The 23,400-nt window shown below is 37.4% G+C and overlaps 2 protein-coding genes across 2 annotated transcripts in view; one reads left to right on the top strand and one right to left on the bottom strand.

The window, feature by feature from the left end:
• DNAJC3 (DnaJ heat shock protein family (Hsp40) member C3) overlaps positions 1-14,648 on the top strand; it is a 33,794-nt gene extending 19,146 nt beyond the window's left edge. Inside the window, exons 5-12 of the mRNA XM_027712833.2 lie at positions 51-203; positions 1,510-1,691; positions 3,398-3,517; positions 5,259-5,364; positions 5,463-5,583; positions 9,415-9,547; positions 10,338-10,486; positions 10,925-14,648. Of these exons, the coding sequence (XP_027568634.1) occupies positions 51-203; positions 1,510-1,691; positions 3,398-3,517; positions 5,259-5,364; positions 5,463-5,583; positions 9,415-9,547; positions 10,338-10,486; positions 10,925-11,082 (1,122 nt within the window). The 3' untranslated portion in view covers positions 11,083-14,648. The remainder of the gene's footprint in view (positions 1-50; positions 204-1,509; positions 1,692-3,397; positions 3,518-5,258; positions 5,365-5,462; positions 5,584-9,414; positions 9,548-10,337; positions 10,487-10,924) is intronic.
• A 2,448-nt stretch (positions 14,649-17,096) lies between these two features.
• UGGT2 (UDP-glucose glycoprotein glucosyltransferase 2) overlaps positions 17,097-23,400 on the bottom strand; it is an 85,989-nt gene continuing 79,685 nt past the window's right edge. The window contains exons 36-39 of the mRNA XM_039381947.1: positions 23,080-23,194; positions 19,993-20,109; positions 18,815-18,959; positions 17,097-17,929 (exon numbers count right to left, since the gene is read on the bottom strand). Coding sequence (XP_039237881.1) covers positions 17,907-17,929; positions 18,815-18,959; positions 19,993-20,109; positions 23,080-23,194 — 400 coding nt within the window. The 3' untranslated portion in view covers positions 17,097-17,906. The remainder of the gene's footprint in view (positions 17,930-18,814; positions 18,960-19,992; positions 20,110-23,079; positions 23,195-23,400) is intronic.

Consider the following 23,400-nt stretch of genomic DNA (forward strand, 5'->3'; position numbering starts at 1 on the left):
AGAGATCCTTGAACAAGCGTTTCAGTCTCTCTCTTTGTTAACGTTTGCAGCTCAAATCCAATCCTAGCAATAATGAGGAAAAAGAAGCCCAGACTCAGCTGACAAAATCTGATGAGCTGCAGCGCCTGCATTCACAAGCACTATCTGCTTACCAGCAAGAGGATTATGAAGCTGCTATTTCTCTTCTTGATGAAATCTTGGCAGTAAGTGTTAAGTAAAATTGTCCTGAGAAAGGAAAGTAAGAGCTTCTCTCTGACATCTGTGTGTTTTTGTTTAATAGCTTCTTCACTGATGTGAAAACACTTGGTGTAACTGGTTTAGTTTTGCTGAGCACTGTGGCTCCATAAGGAAGTTAGGGAGTGGAGAAGGCTGAGCGCTAGCTGCAAAAAAAGTCAAAATAATAGTTTTGTAGTTTGGGTTAAAGATGCAACTTCAGCCAAACTTCTGTTATAGATAGCTTTATTGGTTATACTTTCCTGTTTTCCCACAGTTTGGTGTTTGGGGAAGCTGGGAAAAAATTTGTTCTGAAATCAATGAAGTTTTGCCAAATACAGGAGGTGTAGGTTTTTTCATCTTGATTTTCATTGCCAATATTCTGACAGTTTTTGTCTTGAGAAAATAAAGTAACAAAAGATCTAAAAAACCCCCACAAAGTTAAAAATGTTTATAGCTAGCTCAGTTTTGTTCCTTAGGTATCTCTATTTGTTGAATGTATTAGTATAAGTAGTCTGATAGTGTATGTGTAAATAACTCAGTGGTGTGGGCATTTTGTGTGTCATATAGAAATATACATTAAAAAACAGTTAACTGCTATGACTTTTCACATACAAATTAGCATTGTTAACTTGGAATTTCAAACATTGGAGCTTTTGGTGAAGAAACTGCTAAAGTGTGGGAATTTGTCTATGGGTGGGGAATGGGGAAAAGCAGAAAAGCCTCCTCCTGAAATGATAGTTTACAAACAACTGATAAGACACAGAATTAGTTCTCTAAACCAAATTTTGGTGGGCAGTTCCTTTTGAGTAATTATTTTTTCCCTACTGTTACATTATTACCTTTCTGTATTTTTAAAATCCGAACACTAAGGTCAAATTTTGTGGATCTGCATCTTACCCATGGGCTTCTTCCTAGAGGACAACTGACAGCTTGGTCCTTGCTGTTCATTACCTCTTTTCTTTTGGGAAGATATAATAATTTATGATTCCGATATCCTTTCCTGGAGGCTCAACAGACTGTCCTAGTTTAAGTGGTGCCAGTAGATTTAATTCATCTCCCTGCATGAGCTCATTGAATCATTTACAAAATTTGCAGGCCTTTGTTTTCTATTTGGGCAGGTGCATCACAGCATCCACCAGGAAGCAGAGATGCTAATTTCTTGATCTCTGCATGCAGCTTGAACCTTATGCTATTGCAGTTGGCAAAGTGAAATTAAATGGGATTTTTGTTTTGGGGAGGAAAAGAAGTGAAGTGTTATGGACCAAAACCAAACTTTAATTTTGATTTCTTAAGGTTTGTGTTTGGGATGCAGAGCTACGGGAACTTCGAGCAGAGTGTTATATAAAGGAAGGGGAACCAAGCAAAGCTATTAGTGACTTGAAAGCTGCTGCCAAATTAAAGAATGATAATACTGAAGCCTTCTACAAAATCAGCAGAATATATTATCAGCTGGGGGACCATGAATTATCACTCAGGTAATTTTACTGTTCGCTGTAATAATTACAATTGTCAGAAAATGTAATTATATAGGTCATGATAAACCATGAAATATCTGTATTGTGTGAGTTTTGGATGTAGTAGCAGCTGTGGTCTGGATCTGACAAAGGAAGCTCCTTTCTAGAAGCTAAGAACAGGCAGTGAAGACACCATGTTTATGCTTGGCAGACCAGCCATCGATGGTTCCAGGCATCTTCTTTGCTAAAGTAGAAGCCAGAGTGCATGTCCATCGGAGTTGCTTGCAAGTACTGTCTTCATTGTATTTCTCCGTCCTAGATGGAAGTGCTACTCTAAACTTGCCTTGGTGGAGCCTTTTTTTTAACCTTGAACCTCTATTCAAGTGAAGTTTACAATGCAAACCAAAATGTATGCATTAAGGTTACAGACTTAAGAATAAATAAAAAATCCAGGAGCACCCAGCTATGAAGAGCCAGGGGTCCTGAGCTGTTGATCTTTCATTCCTGCAGACAGTGTCCAGCATTTTGGATGACTTTTTGATAATGTCCTACTCTTTTATTCATATTGAGTTATGTTTAAGGTCTTACTCCCATATGTCCCTTGTCAATCTGGCAGATAACTGCCCTTGCCCAATCTGAACTGTTGGGTTTTTACTCTGTGCCTGGCTGGACAGATGGTGTAATCCTCCTGTTTGCCCAGGAGTGGTTTCTGTGGCAATCATAATCTCAGATGCGCTACCTTCATCTCCAGACTCCTTCCAGTATGGTTTCTGCCACAGAATGTCTTCAATAAGAGATGAAGAGAACTGAAAAAGCCTGATTTTCTTTTCTTGGCTAATTGATGGAAACTGCATGTGATGGATTGTAATGGCAAAAATTCATTTTATAGCTGGGCAATTGATTTGCATTACACATCCCCTTTCTAGAGTATACTTAGTCTTGGGAGCTCATAGGTCACTTCTGTGGTGAGTTTTGGTAGCTGGACATCACTTTGCATAGTGATTTCAAGAATAGATTTTTGATTTTTAAAAGTACAGTTAAGAGCACTGTTGAAGAATGTAATGGAAACAGAATTGAAGGGATAATAATGAAGAGTTCCTTCATTCTTATCTAATACCTTTATTTTATTTTTTTTGCATCATAAGATATACTAAGAGTTCAGTAGCTCTTGGACTCGCTGGATGCTTACTTTTGTCCTTGGCCTTCTCTGGGTTTCTTTTTCTTACCTTTACAGGCCTAGTGATTTTCAAATACTGAGATTTTTTTGTGTGTGTCCTTAGGAACAAAATCAGATTTTGTGATCTCTTTCTGAAAATAACACTGTGGTTGTTCGGTGATGACTGTACTTTTTTTTAAACATTTGACAATTTGGAGAGGTATCTGCCCTAATCAGAATCTTATTAAAGAGCAGTCTTCACAATGAAAAGTCAGGCTCAGGCTTGGCTGGGATTCCATGTATCACATGTAACACTTAATCTTTTGCATATTTGGCAACAGAGAATAATTAAAACCCAAACCAGACAAATAACCCTCTATGTTCTGGAAGACTTTTCGTTGATGTTTCACTTTAAAGTAATTTTTTGGATGAGGAGAGAGATTGTGTAAAGAAGTCAGCTGTTGTCGTGGACAGCTTGTATATGTTGCATTGTGTCTCTAGTTAAAATTTCATAGTATGTGGTGACGTATTTTATTTTTTTTTTACCTTCTCTTTACCTCCCTGTGAAAAGTGAAGTCCGGGAGTGTCTGAAACTGGACCAAGATCATAAGCAGTGTTTCTCTCTCTATAAGCAAGTAAAGAAACTCAATAAGCAGATTGAGTCAGCAGAGGAATTCATCAGAGAAGGCAGGTAAGTATTCACTCCTATATTTAAAAAAAAAAAAAAGGAAAAAAAATTACTATGGAGGCACGAACTTATTGATTGAGGAGCTGATTAAGTGATGCTTTTTGCATCTGTCAGTTGAAGTGGATAACTGAGCACAGCTCTCAAATTACAATTAAAATAAATATTGACTCGCATAGCGACAATCCTGTTCTGATTCCTTCCGATGCCACTGTCTTCTCTTTGCATACTGAACTTCTTTCTGCAGCAGGTAGTAAGACCAAGATAGGGATAATAGTTTTCAGCTCTCATATATTATTACTCAGAACTGATGGGGCCACACCTGGAGTGCCAGAGAGATGAAACTACTGAGAAAGTCCAACAAAATCCCACTAAAATGATGGAGGGACTGCAAGGAAAGGCTGAGATGACTGGGACTGTTTGAGCCTTTTCTGCTACAGGGTCATCTCATCAAAATACCTGAAGGGAGGGTGCAAAGAGGGCAGAGCCAGGCTCTGATCAGTGATGCCCTGTATCAGAATCAGGCCAATGGGTGCAAACTGAAACAAGAAATTCCCTTTTAACATAGTGAAATGCTTTCTACTACCCCCTCATTTGCAGTCGTGCAGGTTGCCCAGGGAGATTGTAGAGTCTCCCCGTTTTGGAGTTATTAAAAAGCTGTTTGGACATCCTGGGCAGCCTGCTGTAGGTGGCCCTGCGTGAGCAGTGGGGTTGGACCAGATGACTTCCAGAAGTCCCTTCCAATCTCAGCTATTCTGTGATTAAAGGACCACATCTCTAGACTAAAACTCCCTAATAACTCTGCAGTGCCTTGATAGCAAAAATGGATCTGACTGATGGGCTTTTTTTTTTTTCATGCTTCTGTATTCTTCTACTTCTTGCTTTACTTCAGTTTTTCATGTTCTCAAGCGCATGACATCCAACTGTAAGGAGCTCTCACAAATCATTAGACATTGTCAAGGTGGTGTTTTAAAATGAAATACATCAGGAACGTGAATAAGCACAACTGAGGCCAATTTGATTAAGCTGTCAGTCTGTTTGGACTCTCTTCACTTAATCCAGTATCAGTCCTGTTTCAGGGAATCTTCTGAGAGCTTGAATTTCTCTAGCTTGTATAGCAACCCATGGGTTCAATCGCTCTCTTGCCTTTTTAGGTAAATGTTCTAATCCATTTCTTGCTCAAACCATGCAACTTTTAGCATCTTTGAGACCTTTGCAGCAAAAAACCATTTTACTGTGTGACTTGTGAAGAAGAAAAGGAGAAAACAACTGCCTAATTCAAGCTGGCATAAAGAGCTTTTTTGTAGCTATGGAATAGGTGGTACCTTTTGTAGTGTGCAGGTAGTACAGTGCTTGCAGTAAGACTCCAGACTTGGTCCATCTCAGATATTGGAGAGGGAGATGCTTATTTTTAGGTGTAGAGTGGCTTGTTGGACAGGAGGCACATCTAGAGACTGTTGTCTGTGCGTGGTGAGGGATGGTAGTTACTGTCTTCTGCAAAAGCCTGCCAGGGCTGGTGCCAGCTCTTCTGTCTCATAGCACAGAAAAGGGAATGGGGATGTAATTCTTGAAATGGCTGCAAATTTTCTTCATACTATTGTCTTACACCTCATCTTTAAGGCTATTAAAGTTAAGGTACATTGCTAGGAGGATGTGAAAATCTGTGAATTTCAAGATTTGTAAATAAATTGCAACACCCTGAGATAGTGATCACATTTCATGATATTTTGCTTTATGATTTAAACAGATATGAAGATGCTATCAGTAAATACGAATCTGTAATGAAAACTGAGCCAGAAGTCCCAGTTTATGCTACTCGTGCCAAAGAAAGAATCTGTCACTGCTTATCAAAGGTAATTCTGATTATTCTCCCTCTGTAAATTTCTTTAAGACAAACAAACAGCAAACAAACCCCCCACAACTATGTGAGTTTTGTTTTACTTTCTTCTAGAATCAACAGTCTACAGAAGCCATAAAACTTTGTACAGAAGTTCTGCAACTGGAACCAACCAACGTGAATGCTCTGAAAGACAGAGCAGAAGCTTATTTGCTGGAAGACCTGTATGAAGAAGGTACAGTTGTATGCAGTTGACACATACTTTTTTGTGGACGTTTAAAATGCACTCAGTGTTTTAAAGGTTTTTTTTTTAACATGCACTTTGATTCTACACTATGTTGTCATCTTTAATTAGCACTGGTAGTTGCAGATTTACAAAAATATCTGGTGGTAATTTTGTCTTGATTAGTGTAAGTGGAATGCACTTGTATTATCTATGGCATAGTTGTCTTTACAATAATGGACCATGTTCAGGATGTTCTGTGAGACTGTACAGCTTAATCTACTTAAACATGTTTTATATAATCAGCAATGTCAGACAAATGTGTTTAGAGGTAAAAGGTAATTATAGTTCGGTTGATGTAAATCCTTTTTAGGACCACAATTTTAACGTCTTGAGATGGCAGCATGAAAATAATACTGTTCTATTCCCTGGCATGTGTTGTGGGCAGAGGAAGTTAATGGCCATTGCTTCACCTCTGCAGATCTCTGTAGTGCTGCTGAAAGCAGTAAACTGACTCTATTCCTGAGGCTGCATTTTCCATACAGACTTTTTGTAAAATGCATACTATTACACAGAGTCATAGAAACAACTTCTAGGATTATCAAGTCCAGTAACCCAGCACTGCCAAGTCCACCACTGCACCATGTTTCCTAGTGCCACATATACATGTCTTTTAAAAACCTCCAGGGGTGCTGACTCAACTCTTGCAAATTAGAGGAAAGAAAAGTTTTATAGGTTCTGCATAAATGCAGGGAGCCAGTTTGGTCTTGTGCTGTAGCAAATGCCTCCATATTTTAGGATATAAGGAAACAGAGAGAGGACATACCTGGGATCTGGGAGAGCTGGTGCCTGCTGAGCTTGGCCTAGCCTCATTCCAAGTGAACCACCATGCTAGAGTGGAACTGTGCTTTGTCAGATCCCTGTTCTTTAGCATGTCCCATGCCTTCCTCCTGCCCTTGACAGTAGTGAGGTGGTTGTAGTTCCGCTCTGCCTTCCAGCAGAGCCTCCATCAACAGTATTACAGCCCATTAACGTTAGTCTGCCTGAAGGTGTCTTCATTTATCCTTCAGTTTTAACTGCTGTAAAATGATCACTGATTCCTCTTTGCTAGAGAGAACAGTAGAGCAATTAAAATTGTAATCTCATATTTAAAGGGGCATACTGATTCTTATTCTTCCCTCAAAAAATTTTCAAGCTAGAGGCAGCTATTTTCATGTTAAAGATAGGAAATTTCAAAGTACTTGTAATTCAGAACTTTGAAGGCGATTATTGCTAAATGTTCAAGATGCACTTTGGTATGTATAGCTGAGTTAATCAAATGGTTTTAATTACTTTATAATCACATGAGATCCAGGGTTTGTCTACAGCAACAGATGTGTAATGACTCCCTTTCTGGCATACCTCATAAGTACAGAAGTCTATCTGTCTAAAGCACAAGTTTTGTTGAAGGAAAAAAGCTGCCTTGCTGTTTCAAAATTGATCAAGATATACTAATTTTTTTCTTTTTTTTTTTTTAATTTTTAATTTTTTAATTTATTTTTTTATTTCCCCCCCACTACTACTTTAGAGGTTTCAGTAAGAGTGTAACTGGTTCTTTTATTTCTCTAACAGTCTTGGCATGGGTGTAGGTTGTCTGCAGTTACTCATGTTTGATAACTTGGCCATTAATGCACATGCAGAATTGATCTCGATCTCTTTTAAAAATGCAGGCAAGATTCCAAAGCCAGCAAAGTTGTCTAGAGTTACGGTGTGATTACCTTTTGAGAGGTTGTGAAGAGTCTTGTATTGAAAGAAGGAGAGTTAGATTTGACTGAAGTATTTAAATTGAAAGTGACACTGGAAACTAGTTGTTCCTTTTATGTCGCGGAACAGGATGAAAAGAAGAAAGGATGCTTTCTGGAATAGCAGGCCAGTAAGCAGCAGCAGTGACTCTTCTGTTGGTTTGGAGGTACTAGTGCTTTTAGAAATAGTGGCTCAAAAGAATTGATTAATATATCTCACTTGACATACCGTGAATTAGTAATAAGTCTGCTAGTTTCATATCGAACTTCTTGTCATCAGGAAGCTGCCATCCTGCTCCACCTGCTTCCAACCCTCACCGCTCAAGTGAGAAGAGCAATTAGCTCTCTGAAAGAGGAAAATTCCTGCACTGGAGTGTGAAAGTGTAAAATGTACTTGCTGGGCACTTTCACTCTGCAGTGTGCAGCACTGAAAAACCTACCTTCCCATGTGCTTAATGCTCGCAGTCTTTAAATAAGGAAGTCGATTTAAAAAAAAGAAGAGAAATTTAATACTGTCATGGCAAATAGTTGATCCCTGGAGCAGATTGTTTTCCCACAGTGGCGCGTGCTGTCGGTGATGTGGCGCTCAGTGAAGCTGAGCAGTCTGATCTGCATTTGGCAGGACGTTGTGGTGGGACCTTCCACAGTACCATATGAAGCAGATTAAGTACACTGGTGCTTAAAATTATTGGAGCAGTAAAGCAGCATAATGAAATCCCTGCATTTTCATTATTTTTATTGCTTTCAACAGCATATATTGGGCGCACACATTAGTTCACACTCTTGGGGTTTTTGTTCTGGTTTTTTAATGACTGGACAAATTATTAAAAATATCAGCAGAAGCCAAAATGCTTTGTTCAAGCAGAAAATGAGTGTCCAGTGATGAGAAAATGAATAGAAATTTTGTTTGGCTTGTAATAGCCTATGAAATTGTTGGGGCACTGGCAATACCTTTTGGAATTTTTTTTTTCCAATAACTAAGACAAGATTACAGTAGTATCAGATGTCTGGGTAGTACAAATTCATTAGCACTTCCTGCTGTCTTGCTCAGAAACAGTGAAAAACAAATGTAACACCTGCTGAGAAATAGCATCTGCTTGGAAATAATCTGATGCAAGTACTTTATCTAACTTGAGAAACCTAGGAGATTGGGATCTGCAAATGAGACCTTGAGGATTATAACAGCGAAAGAAGAGCAGTCTCATTAAAGACTTAGATAGTTACTTCCCTTGATAAATTTTGATATCAAAGAATATATAAACTTTGTGTCTTAAGCATTCAGTTACCACTTACAATAATAATAGAGTTTACTTAAAAAAAATAGTGTAGACCTTGAATGTTTTACAAATTACATTACAGCATCTCTCTTGCTTTCGTTCCTGAGAAATGCAACTCTTGAAATAGAGTGAGAGTATGCCTTTGGAAAAAAAAACCCTTAAAATATAACTGTCTGCGTACTATGTATGCAGAGGTGTAAAAAGCCAATATTTGCCTTTCACTAACAGTATGAACTTATTGGTAGTCTGAAATTTGTCTTTACTGTCATTAAAGAGAAGAGACTTTCTGTCGTGTTGATAGAGTGCAGACTGGGGGAGAAGAATGAATATTAACTTAAAGACTCTGGGTAGTGCATCCTTCAGCTGAACAGCAATGTGGGACTAACATCGTGCAGTGGGCTCTTCACATACTAGTTGCTGAATCTTACTTCTTGGTCTCTTTTTCCTCCTCCCAGGCCTAGATACTTGTTATGTTATTCCTGTTGCAACATCAAGAGTGTTGTGACCGGAGTCTGGTGTCTGGTAACCTCCCTTCTCCCTCATTTCCCACCAGTGTAATTGAACCTAAAGAAAGAAAATTACCTAATTTATATGTGAAAGTGAATTTCCTCTACTCCAAGGTTTTCTAATTTAGGGAGAAAAACTCAAACATGTCAAGTTGAAATGAAAGTTTTGCTGTTTGTATATGGTAATAGCAAAGCTTCAATTTTGTGGAGTGGTTGAGTTTTTTAAATTGAAGTTTGTAGAGTTGTGTAATCTTCTTTCATTTGCTTTTTTTATAAAAGCTATTAAAGACTATGAGACTGCTCAAGCCAACAGTGAGAATGACCAGCAGATTCGGGAGGGGCTAGAACGTGCCCAGAGAATGCTGAAGCAATCACAGAAGAGGGATTACTATAAAATCCTGGGAGTAAAAAGGTGAGATATTAATTCCAGAGATGATGATGTGAAAGTTGGTTGTTTAAACCAGCGCAGATGGGACTGATCACTTGAATTTGTTCTGCTGTTCCTTTATCTTGCTACCTTCACTTTTCTGTTGTACTAATTTAGTAGTGTTCAACTTGTAAGTAGCACCTATTTACAATTCCTGTAGAAGGAATGGAAAAACAGCATTGGTGAGAGGGAAAATAAATAATTCAGTAGGAAATTCTTAGTAGATGAATGAATTGGGAAAGAAATGAGGACTGGCAAGAATTACTGAAAGCGACAAAAAATAAAATTGTGGCAGATAGTGTGATAGATTGGAAGAGTTTGGAAGGACTAACTGAAAGGTATCAAAAATACTTCTGCCATTAACCTTGAGAAACCAACAACTTCCTTTCTAATGAGGAGCAAACAAATGTCCAGTTCTGAACTAGTATTGGTCATCCTTCCAGTCGTGAACTAATTTGATCTCTGCTTTTTTTGCTTTTTGTTATGATTGCAAATTCTTCAGACTGGGAACTCTGTTCTGCATAGTATCTGGCAGTAGCATATTTCCAAGGAAAGTTAATGGGTGGTGAAGTAAAAGAGTGAGTAATCTTTGTTTGAAGTTGAAACCTGCTTCGTTTTGCATAAAGAATCTTCAGTGCCATTTGCAGAAGGTTAACTAACTCATAATTTTCCTAATGCCCTTAATTACTGTCTCAGTGTTTAAAATTAACCTGTAGATTCACTAGTGTGACATGTGATTTAGAGAATTAAGTTAGTTATAATTTTATCCATCCAGAAATGCTCGAAAGCAAGAAATCATAAAAGCTTACAGAAAGCTGGCATCCCAGTGGCATCCTGATAACTTCCAGAGTGAGGAAGAAAAGAAGAAAGCAGAGAAAAAATTTATTGATATAGCAGCTGCTAAAGAAGTCCTCACTGACCCAGGTAATGATGCAGTGACTTCATTTTTTAATTACTTTTTTACAGTAAGTTAAAAACACAGCAAGTGTAAGTCATAACAGGCATTACAGCTTCCCTCTTTTTCCCTTTCTCCCCTTATCTCTCTTGAGAAAGTAGTGCACTAATACTTGCATCCAGTATGTCATATGAAGTCAGATGTAAACCTGGAATTATTTATTTCAGTGTTTCAGTGATTTTTGTTAAAAGTCAAAAATTATTATTTCAAAGATCTCTTTTTGGGATATCATCTTGCAGAGATTTCTAGGGTCGAGTAACTCTGGATATGCTTACTTCAAGGATACGGGAGTCTCCTGCCTCGAGTGCTATTGCAAATTGCATTTACATTATAACAGCACCTGAAGTATTCCAGGGAAACCCTGTTATTACTGTGCCATAATTCCATCTTGGCTTTCTTTCCTCCAGAAATGAGACGGAAGTTTGATGCAGGAGAGGACCCACTGGATGCAGAGAGTCAGCAGGGTGGCAGCAACCCTTTCCACAGGAACTGGAACACGTGGCAAGGATTCAACCCCTTTGGTTCTGGAGGAGGACCATTTACATTCAAATTTCACTTCAGTTAGAGCCAAGACTGTTTCTGGTGGCTGCTGCTGTTTTTTACTCAATTCATTGAAAAATAAAAAGTCTCTCAGTTCAAGACCCAAAATCTTAATTTCTAATGTTGTCCTTAACCCAGAGTCTTACTGCACTAGAAGGAAGGTCTTTCTTTCTTTTGGTATTCAGTGGGTTTGCTTGACAAGCTCACACTGGTTGGGGGGGGAGTTGCACTGCCTTTGTATTTGTTGTGGATATGCAGGACATGTTTATTCCCGTGGATGGAAAAAACAATAAGATGCTACTTAGGACAACGCTTAAATTTAGGACTCAAGTATATGCTTAAAGATAAAAATGCATGTAAATATTTTTCTGGATCGGGGCCTAATAAACATGGCAAGGGTAGATACAGTAGTCTCCACATTAACAAACTGTTGGTCATGCTCAGCAGAACGATCCATCTCTTAAGAGGAAACCCTGGTGGCCACCTGCTGTGTTGGTGTCGGCAGCACCATAGGCGGGAGAAGAGCCTGTGTGCTGAACCAGTCCCAGCAATCACTCTGGAAGAAGAGTGCTTGGGAGTAATTGTATTTGAAAATGTCTGCTCGCTTTGCTCATTAATGGATTGGGGTGATTTCCTGGGTGGTAATTGTCAACTATGAAACTTAAAAAAAAAAAACCCACACTTTTTTTTCTGAATGTCATTTGGGTTGTTTATTTGGGTATGATTCTTGAGTAGTTTGCACTTTAACAAAATACCTGCTTGAGATTTGAGCAGAAAATTTGTTGTGACATATCCCTGACTGTGCAGCAATTTGTTAGTTCTGTACATAAACTCAGAACTAAGACAGGTTGTGAGGTGAGTGTACTGCTGACCAGGAATGTGATATTGACTCCTGTAATACAACTTCATTTCTGTTGGGTGGTGCAACAGGGAATTAATACTTGGGGAAATTGAAGTAATTTTGTGTTTTGTGTAACAGCCACGGTACTGCAGAAACAAATGTGTGCAAAAAGAGGGACTAACTTCCCACTAGCCAGAAGTCTAGTTTATTTTTTTCTATATGCACATAGTTAAAATTGGTTTGGTGCGGTTGATGGAACTGTGAGAGTGTGATGTACAGTGTTTCCAGGGCTGTAGCTGGGAGGAGTGAGGAGTCCTCTGTTCTGTAACTGAGTCTGTCATAGTTGCTGATGAGTTTCATCAGCAGCCATTTTCTTAGAACGCAAGAATTACGGTTCATCAGTGTTGATTGCATTTTAACTGGAAAACAATAATCAGTTGATAGGAATCTTCTCTCACTTCAACTTGTGGCATTTGAAACCATAAGCAGCCGCAGTAAAACAAATGAAATAGGCAAATAAGGCCTGAAAGTGCATTTTATCTTACTGTAGTCAAAGTTGCTGTTGGAGCATAGCCCTTGGCTCCTGCCCAAGCACTTCATGAACGTAATTGCAAAGCCACGCGTTCAGCAGAAATTTATCTTCAAGCTGGGTAGCAGTGTGGCGGTCTAAGAGTTTTTGGTTCAAAACCACCCCAGCAGCCTGTGAAACCCCAGTGTCGGATGTTTCCCAAGTTGAATGACTTCCTAGAAGTTCAACTTGTGCCTTTGACCTGTTGGAAAGTTTTTTGCTTAAGCTCTGTACCAGATGCTCAGGACACTGTTCAGAGCACTCTAGGCTGGCATGACTCTCTGGGACTCAGGCACAGGAACTTGCTGCACAGTGAATAACCTGTTACCCTGTGGAATTGGCCTCTGTGCATCTGCTTGTTGCTGGAGTACATAAAGGACGGGCAGGTGGCTCTCATGTGTCCCCCCGTGGCTCCTCTCAGCCCCTGAGGGGGAGCTCAACCCAGCCATGCCTGTTGTGGGCAGGGTGGTTCCTGGTGGTTGCTCTGTGTGTGTGTGTGTGTGTGTGTGTGTGTGTGTGTGTGTGTGTGTGTGTGTGTGTGTGCATGAGCCATTGCTCTGTGCAAACCCTTCTGTATCGGCTCGTTCACTACAGAAGGGGCTGTTTTTAAATGACTATTGAATGAGCAGTGTAAGCAATATGTCACATTTTGTACATACAGGAGTGTGGTTGGGCTGCACGTCACAACAAGGACCACAGACAGCTGTGTTTGTGTGCTGGGGAAGTGATGGGAATGAAATGTCTTTCCAAGAACTGCCCATGTTCCTTTTTTTTTTTTTCCCCTCATCCCTCTCCCTTCTCTGTTTTACAAGCCAGAGCTGAGAGAAGTGTTTCCTGGGGTTTACTTTTTTTTTCTTCTAGGGAAGGAATAAGATGGTCTCTCATCAGTAAATTCTTCGTACAAGGCACTGATGTTGGAGCAGCACGGGTTTGTTTCTCTGGGGCAGCAGGACAGTTCTAGTGTACACTGGGAGCATTCAGGAACCAAAAAAAACCATGTGCATTTTGAGAATGAATGGGAAAGGGAAAATTACATTCTAAGAAAAAAAAAAAAGGGTTGAATGTAGTCAGTAGAAGAAGGAAGATGATTAGTACCTGAATGCTGTTCATAGATTTGTTCCATGAAAGAAAGGTTCTTGGAAACAAAGGCAAAAAATGACAGTGGAGAACAAAGCTTTACTAGTATTGAGCAGCAGCTGTTTACAAGAAGTGTTACCACCCCAGTGCTATTCCTAAGGGCTTTGAGGTACTTCTGGAAACGCAGAAAGACGAAGTTTGTTAAAAAGAAACCATTTACATTGCAAGGCTCTCCAGATACGGTGATGCATTTCCTGATGTGACTTTGGAAAATGAAGCACTGGTAACACGCTGAGTGTTAATGGTGCAGGCAACGTGCAAGGAAGCTGAACTTGCATTTTTATTTATTAGTGGGTGTCTGTAGTGCAATAATGTTCAATAACTGAACATTGGAATAAATGTCTTGCTAGTTAGTCAACCCTGAGATGTGCATGAAGCATCGTTACCATAACTGGCCTGTATGTAGATGCAAACTTCCTCTGTTGAATTCTTTCAGTTTTAATAAACCTGTTTCCAACTTGTTTTAAAAGGAAGGTGGGGGGGCATATTATACTTGGTACATGTTTAATACTGATGTACTGATGATCAGTGTTAAAACAGATTCAAAGTGAACTACAGACTGAAGTGCTCAAACTTGTGACATATGCAGAAAATGTGTCAGCTTAAACTTTTTTTAAAAAAACATAAAGCTTGTTATCATTTCAGTTTTCAGACCAATGTTTGGAACAAGAATTATTCTTCTGTTTAGGGCTGTGATTTATAGGAGCTTTGCCAGAAACTAGCCAGGATAGCATAGCAGGTTAGTTGTATTTAAAAGTGCCTTATTGTAAGGTATTGTTTGTTTGCTCTGTAATACACACTTTTATCCATAAAATCATAACATAAATGGCAGAATAATTTTTTTTCCCTCAGCAAATCTCTAAGTAGCAGTTTTATGTTATAAGAAGGATAAGTAAAGCTAGCCAGAGATTTATCAAATGTTTCGAATTATAAAATGTCTTTATATGAAATCATGAATCTAAAAAGCAAGAACTGTTTTTTTCTAGAACTGTGGGAATTATTTTATGGTATTTTTCACAATAAAGATATTTATGATGACAAGAAAGCACTGCTGTGTATTTGTCTGCCCTTCTTTGCTCATCCTGCTCCCCAGGTTTGGAGTTAGAGCTGTGCAGAAATGCAGTACAAGGCTGCCGGAGTGCCAGCAGGCAGGGGAGAAGAGGGGGGAGGAGTCACATTCTGTGGTAAGAGAAACTTGAATGTTTAGAAGTCAACTACTGCAATTGTAGAAACCCTGTTGAACGCCAGTTTCACAGTGAGAACAACCAGCCTTTGTCAGGAAAAGCTTCATGTCCAACCACGTCCCTGGGGAGATTATTCCAGAGTGCTGGGCCATCTTGTCTGGAATGTGCTTTTGCCAAGGAAGGCTGGACCAGATAATCCTGGAGGTCCCTTCCAACCTGGTATCCTATGGTTCTATGATTCTGCAATGTTTCAGAGTGAGGCAAGTACCTGATTCAGGGAAAAGGGTAAAAGGAACCTTAATGAGAAATATTTTCAATGCTAAAGCTCTGGCTCATCAGCAGCAGTGCACTAATGTCTGGTTCATACATTTTCTGCTAAACTTACAAGCTGATACCAAGAAGATTAAGAGCTAGAAAAGACACTATAATACCAATATGGATATAAATTGTGAAAACCCTTCATTTGAATAGTTCAAATATTACTTTGCTTATTTACTAATTCAAACCATGTGGCAACACTCCACTAATCCAGGATGTGTTTTCTTACCGCTCCTAGGGCAGAGCATGCAGCTTGGAAACAACAAATAAGCTTGGTCTGCCTCTCTCAAGAAAGTTCTCACCCTGCAGCAGGTTTCTAGTTGCTGTTGCTTCCCTGCAAAAACACTTTCTGTAGATTAAAGGCATTTAAGGACTTGCTGCAATTTTTTTGCTTTGGATCTACTAGCAAAGTATTTAATGGCTATTGTATAATACAAAAATGGAGAACAGAAAATAATATTATTTTTTTTTCTCCAGTGGCACCTTTTAATATTTTGTACAACATACACAATACATGGGTTTGGTATTAAAAATATATGATAATGACTCAAAGTGCTGCTTTCAAGAGATCTTTAACAAGTAGTGAATATATTGGTGGGACCCTTCTTGTTCTATAAACCAATGTATAATCTCAAAAAAAAGAGCTTTCTTTGAAAGTAGTATTATGCAGAAAAAATATTGTAATAATTTTTTTACAAATATATAAAACACTGCAGGAAATTGCATGACACCTTTTACATCTTCAAAAATACCTCCAGCAAATTGCATTTCTAAAAATTATATTCTAATCACTTAAGTAATCTCAAGGAAATAGTATTTAAACAGCTATTTCCTTTTTTAAAGCCTGTAGAAGTAATCCAATTCAAAAAAGAACAGGATGCTACAGAAAACCTGAACACAAAATCAGTGCATAAACTATCCACCTTTTATACTGCATAACAGAAACTTCCCACACAGATACTCATAAGAGAACTAAGGTTTCTTACAGATGAAGAACCATTAACTTCTGCCTTAAAACAAGCTTTCCAATGTACACTCCAAGCATGAGAGACCAAGGCAGAGGGACGTGAAATGCTGCTGCAGAGTAAGTATTTTTCTCTAATATGGAATATCAGTTATTTCCTTCTTATGCATGGAATTTATAGTAATGGTGCGTATGCATCTGCTAGGTCAATTTTAAGTCCATCTATATGGTATAAAAATACCAAGTTTCTGTTCCAGTATGTTTGACTTGCTGGCTGATATTCTGAAGTAATTATGTTAGAGAACAAGCATAACAAAACAGATACTGCACTGGAATGGGACAGTTAAAGGGAACTGACATGAGAGTTTACTGACTACTGCTAGTGGGTCACACAGGAAATGCTCCATTGGGTGCTTCGTACAAAGAAAATCCCACAAAAGATATTTAAAAAAATGTATGCGACATGTTAAAACTGTTCAAAATGCATAAAGGTAAAACAACAAAAAATACAAAAAGCTGTAAAAAAAATAAAATCTGCATATCTCATGTTCTTAGTAATAGGAATTGAAAAATACCAGCAAGGCATAATTTTAAATACTTGCTCTTCCATTGTAAACAACCAGCATCTGAGGACAATGACAGTACATACAAAATAGGCTTCATTTCTCTTATTGTTTATTCAGTTATTTGCTGGTATGGAAATACTATGAAACTCACTGTAGATTCACCCACTTAGTGCAAATTGCCTTGTCTTTCGTAATTTCAAGTATTTAGACTGAAAGACTGCATTAAGTTGTTCTTATAAGAATTTGTGGTCTCATCCAGTCCAATTTTGAAACCAGCACAGCCTAAACAACAGAGTATATATTTAAGGCACTAGATTTCAGTTTAAGTCATAAATTCCTCCTTTTCAAATATGTGCATTGCAAGAACTTTTCCCTGCAATTTTTGTGGGATCAAAATGTCAGTAGCCCACTAAAGCAACAGTTTTGTGAGTACAGACTTAGAAAATTAGAGGAAACACCACTGATAATCAAAAATACTCACATATTTTATTATTTTATTTTCAGTTTTAAACAGGATGATGATAATCAAAACCAAGTAGAAACAGCTTTCAGGTACTGACCTTCTGATGCAATGTGTGCTGGTTGGAAAACCACCTTAACCAAAGTCATAATGGAATTTTATGACACACTATTTAAGTGACCAAAAGGAGCCTAAGAATCAAAACTTAGTTTTTAAAATTTGTAAGAGTGCAGCAATCCTGCACAATAAATGAAAAGTGTCATTCCTTGTTTTTAGCTTCCAAGTTGACTTATCTTTGTGTGGTCTAAATTACTAAAGTTATTTTCTGTGTCTTATCTTTGCTACACTGAGATTCTTTCTTGTGACCACAGCAGTTCTCCAGGGACAAAACTATAGACATATAACCAAAACTCTTGATGTTTTAATACATAAACTTAATGCATGTAATATGCACAAACCAGTTTTCATGTACATATTTAATGTGTATGGTCCTCCCCCAGACTGACAACGTATCTTTGAGAAGCTGAACACCTCTTTCTTCATATTCTAAAATCCTCTGGGCAAACTGTACTTTAAAGAAGGAAAAGAAAACCAAACTCCATACTGGGTAAAAAAAGCCACAACCCCAAGTACCTGTGGATTTCTCGGTTTTGTACTGCATTTAAAATGTTTTAAATAACACTATAAGTTATAAAATATTTGACTTAACATTAAAGAATGTTGCAAATAGTGCCATTGTAACATTTGTAACTCCCCTTCAGTCTTTTCCCAAAGACTATTGAGTTGTCACCATTGTTGTTCAAGGGCTGTGCTAAAGTTCATCATGTTTAAGACCTGTAACCAAAGGGAAAAAAAAATTATAAAAACAAGTTAGATAAAGACAGTTCTGTAAAATGTGACGAAAGCCCTTTACTTTCCATTTGCTGCTAGTCAGTCATGCAACATGAACTTCATTTTTGGAGCCTTGCTAAAAGTTGAGCATAAGTTTTCACAAAGAATAAAAACCACTAAGAATTCTTTATAAGTGAAAGTGAATTTGTGCCTTGACTCAAGACTTTTAAATATATATCTGCCAAGTTTTTTCTTCAACCTTAAGGGCTGAGATCATCTTTTTCTTTTGTTTTGTTTCACATTACTCCAAGAAGTCTTATTAGAAGTTCTATAAGTGTGTTTGTTTGTTTGGGGGTTTTGTGGGGTTTTTTGTTTTTGTTGTTGGTTGGTTGGATGTTTTTCTCATGCTATTTAACAAACTCAGTTTAAACACATTAGTAAATAAATAAGCTAAACTCTATTCGTAGCCTAAACCACAATTTAGTCTGGTGCAAAAAGGCTCTGCATACATGAGCCTGGAGAAAAATAGAGACTGAGTTACCTACTGCTTAACTGACATGAGCTTTAGGTTATCTAAGTGACATCTAAGCTAATATGCTTTATTTAATATTTGTGCCTCAAATGACATGTGATGGTTGTGTTTGAGGTCCAAGAACAGGACACCACAAAACCTTCTCTTAGATTCTGGCACGAAACAAAAGATTTTATCCTCTCAGTGTAACTCTTATGTAAAGAAGCATAACACAACCATAAAAACCCACACAATTTCTCTAAGAACAGGGAAAATTACACAAATAAAAGATTTGTGCTTACTGACTGCAATCTTAATTTCAACTATATTAATATTTAATTTTTAAAAGCTAACAGATGAATATGCACGTAAATTACCTTTTTGAAATAACGATGTTAGATTTTTCTTCTCTTTTTCAATTTGCTGTATTAACTTTCGTATCTCAGAGTCGTAGTCAACCCATTCAGGAACTATCCGGGCAGCAGCCTCTAATTTTGGTTCTTTGGTTTGGGGATTGTTGCACTGAAAGTTTAAAACATATTAGATGTAAACAAAGCGAATGTGAAAATAACATCTCCTCAGAGAACTTAGCTCAAATAATTTTGTCAGCATTTGCAACGTCATTGAAACATGCAAGGTCAGTCACTTGGACATTATTATTAAAAAAATGACACTAAAATTGTAAATAAATCCTGTTCAAATAATTCAAATAACTCACAACATATAATTGTAAATACTTTTCCTTTTCCCCCTGCTCCTGACTATATGTATAGCACAGAGATGGCCAGGACAAGACTACTAACATTTAGACAAAGTTACATGGGGAGATGCAAGATATACATTGGCACACTGAGGTTGAATCTGATAAAGGTTTTTTTATTACATTTGTGATGCTTCCTCTAATGTTGTCTAGAAAAATGTATTGACTACTTCCATAAAATAATATAAATGGAAATCTCAGTATCAAGTGATACATGATAATGGGGACTGAAAGAGGGTGGGATGGGGTTTAATAATGAGAGAGGAAGATTTTCTCTTTCTGTTTCTATTCCCAAAGAAAGACACTTTCTTCTTTCTAGACATGGATAATCCCCTGAACATTACACTTTTTAAGCTTTGCTTTATCTCCTGTTTATAGTGATGAAATAGACAAAGAAACCATAATAATATTAAGTCCTATAATCATCGAGTTCTGGAGGAACCTTCTATGTAGGGAGTGCAACAGCAGCACACAATGCCCAGAGCGTTAACAGCACTTCATCACAGCTCTAGAAACCAGGCTGAGTATGGAAAAATTATTAGGAAAATACATGTATGGGCGTGAAAAGCCTCAATCTTGTCCAGTTAAGAGACAGCAACACTTAATTTTTTGGTACAGTTTTCAGCTTTAATGTAAGACATTTGTAAGAACAACCAGGAGAGGAAAAGGACTGAGTGTTCCAGTGCCTTCCATCAAGGTTGCCTTCATGACATGACATATATTTATCTCAAAAGCCACAGAAATCACAGCAAAGTTGTTAATCTATAAAACTAATTCAAGTCAGGATCAACTCACCAAGTCTATTGTTTTAGCCTTTTTCTTGGACTGATCATCACACCAGGTTTCACACCAAAGCCACTCCTGAGGGAGAGACTTAATGGCTACTTGATGAATCATGTTATTGGGGAGATCCTGTACAAATTTTGTAAAATCATAAATTAGCATTGAATGTAATGTAATTGGTTATCAAGCAGCTACTTAAAAGTAGAATCTTTGCCTATTACTCTTACATTTTCTTCTTACATTTCCTTCTTAGTGCTCACCTAGTTCTTTTTCAAGTAGATTCAAAACTTAGTCATGCTCATTTTGATGCCAATTCCACCTCTCATTTACAAAGCAATTTTTTTCTTGTACTTACATCTGTCTTTCCTTAGCTTGACATAACAATACTTCTGCCTGATACTCGTGGTTCAGACTTGTGGTACTGCATGTCATACCATAAATACTGCTAAAGAGCAAAACTTCAACCATCTCTCCATTCCTTAAATTTGAAAAAAATATCCCTCAAAAACCATATAATGCAGGATTACACCACTACTCTAAATTTAGACGACTTCTAGGAAAATGGATTCCAGAAACATGAGTGTGAGAAGGAAAAGCTATTAAACTGCTATTCCAGCTACCCTCCTTACTTTACTTTTTTTTTTTTTTTAACCTGTACTATGCAGTCAGGTACTCTCATCAAGAAAACTCCAAATGAAGATCTTGCTGAATGTAGGGAGCAGCACTGACAAATCAGAAAAACCTCAGGCAGTCATTCACTGGCCATAGTTAAAAATAATAGGTGTAATTGGCAGATCCATTTGTGAGCTCCCTCACATGTGCAACCCCTACATTATACTTTGAAATAAATGTCAGTACTGTGATAAGTATTAGTCACATCTTATTTTGCCAATTCATGTTGCCAAATGTGACAGAATAAAACAGCACATATTGCTGCGTTATGAAAGACGTAATTTATTTCAAATATAGATATTCAAATGTAAATTGAGAGCCAAGACATTAAACAGTGAAATGCTTTAATTTTTGAAAAACTTAAATTCTACAATTTTTTTGAAGATTAAAAAATGGTTTATCACCATCTCAATTTCAAAAGAAGAGAGACTAGTTTTCTGTTGTGTCTCTTTGACTTTGTAAATGAAATCACAATTCCTGAGTTACTACAATTCCTGAGTTGTGAATTTACAAATTGTTACATGGGGCAGAAAGTCAGTTGCTAGTGCCAGGATTTAAAGTAAACAGAAGAAAAGAATGAATTAAAAAAAAAAAATCTAAACAAAATTACTGTATTGGAAGTCTATTTTTTATGATGTGTAATTTTTCTCCCTAGGAGTTCTATACTCACTCTCCTTGGCATTTAAAATCACAATTTTCCCTTCCATCTACTTCTCTTTTGTGGTTTATATTAGCATAACCTTAACTACCACCCATGAAGGCAGCAGTGCTGGCAGATTAGCAAAGAGCTGAGATTGCTTCTTCTTTGAGAAGAGCAGTGAGCACTCCAGTCAGGTATTTAAAATAAAAATAGTAATAAAAAGATCACAATGCATCCTTATCAGTAGATGAAAGCTCTCCAGGACTCAAATACATTGCACTGTGGTTTGTATTTCTAGGAATATTGCTGTATTTTGTGTAAGTAGTAGCAATTAAGACAGAAAGTAGTTCCTATCAATACAGTCAGAAACCAGATTAGTACGAACATATTACTTTGAAATATTTTTCCAACTAATTCCAATTCCTTTCTGCCAAGCTTTAGCTACCTTAACATCTGCTCCTTAAGTGGTTTTTTATTTGAGTCAAGAATTATAAGAGATATATGCCACCATGTATTAATGCTGTAATTGAAAATATAAGAATCTTAAAATAGAAAGAGACACATTTTTAACATTTTGAGAACATTAGATAAATCTCATTACTATTTCTGAAAATCAGCATTATAGTGGAAGCTCTGTACCCAGAATCTTTAAAGGTCTTTGTGAAAGACAACTTGCACATATGGGTAAGACTATGTTTGGAGAACATACAGCTACATCCTATCAGGACTAAGTGTGATACAGGGACACCAATTCATTCCATTGTCCAGAAAAAGAGAAGTGAAATATGGGTGTTGCTGTTATGTCAGTCTTTTGCTCTTAACAATTACAGCTAAAGGCTGCTCCAACTCCCTGTGTCCAGTCTACTCTGAGTTTTTAGTGTAGCTGTATTTCCACTTTTCTTTGTCCAGTATTATAAGAACTGCTATTTTCAATTTTTACTTTTATTTCTGGAAAAAAAAAAAAGCAAGTGGCAATAACGTCCTTATGTAAGAGAGAAAAATTTGCTTGCAGAGCAGGGGGGTGGAAAGTAGGCACTGAGAGATGTAGGCTTTGCTACCGTGGGATCCCTTTGCTGCTATAGGCAGGTAAAAACCTTTTGTGCTTTAGGAATTCCACGAGGAAAACAAATAAAGCAGGGACAATGTCACTTATGAAGCCTTCTGCAGTTCACCCAAAGTGAGACATAAATAAGTATTGACTCAGAGAGAAATGTGATGAGCTGTTTACTATCCATCTTCTATCAATTTAAATAACCTCTATTACAGGAAAAAAGTAATAAATTTAAGTATGTTATGTTTACATGGGATCCACTTACATGCTTGTGACTGCACCCTGATGTACCTCATTTGGGTTTAAAAATTGTTGGAATTACATAAATAAAGACTAGAGCCAGCACAGGGTGATGATGTACAGCAACCACCAGAGTGCCTTTGCAGTTAGCTTACAAAAAAAAAATAAATTTACATTGATGAAAAAAAAAAGAAGAAAAAGGAAAAAGCTCTTGCCAAATAAGAATATAATTACCATTATCAGAATAAAGGTGAACAGTTCTCTATGTTGTTTTTTCCTCATTTCTTTCATATTAAACAATTATTTAAAACAATAATCATTTAGTGTTCAGTTCTCTGAACTGTGCTCACATGCACAACTTAAAATGTGCTAAAACAGCAGTACATGGCAAATAGTTTTACAATTATATAACATACACATTGAGCTACACAACAATTCCATGCAATTTGAGAAAGATAAAGAAAATAAACCCCAAATTGCTTAAAGCCATTTATACCTGATCTAGATTTGACAGACTGTTTGGATCTTGACTAAGAGCCTGGTACTGGCCCCGAAGCCTGTCTCCAGCTGCAATCTTTCTGAACGTCTTCAGATCCACAACATATAAGGCACTAAAAAGTTTAAAAAAAAAAATTAAGTTGTGGAGTTTCACCTTCTTTTTGATAATATTAATAAAAGTAACAAGAAACTAAAACATGTTCCCATCCTGAAGGCATATTTTTCTTAATTAAGTGGCTAAAGCTACAACAGAAAAGTGAAATCAATATGTCATCAGAATTCATGCCTTATTCATCTCTTGCTGAGAACGACTGGAGGG

This window comes from Pipra filicauda, unplaced genomic scaffold (genome assembly GCF_003945595.2).
Source record: "Pipra filicauda isolate LSUMZ 115617 unplaced genomic scaffold, ASM394559v2 scaffold24_size8852520_pilon, whole genome shotgun sequence".
NCBI classification, from domain to species: domain Eukaryota; kingdom Metazoa; phylum Chordata; class Aves; order Passeriformes; family Pipridae; genus Pipra; species Pipra filicauda.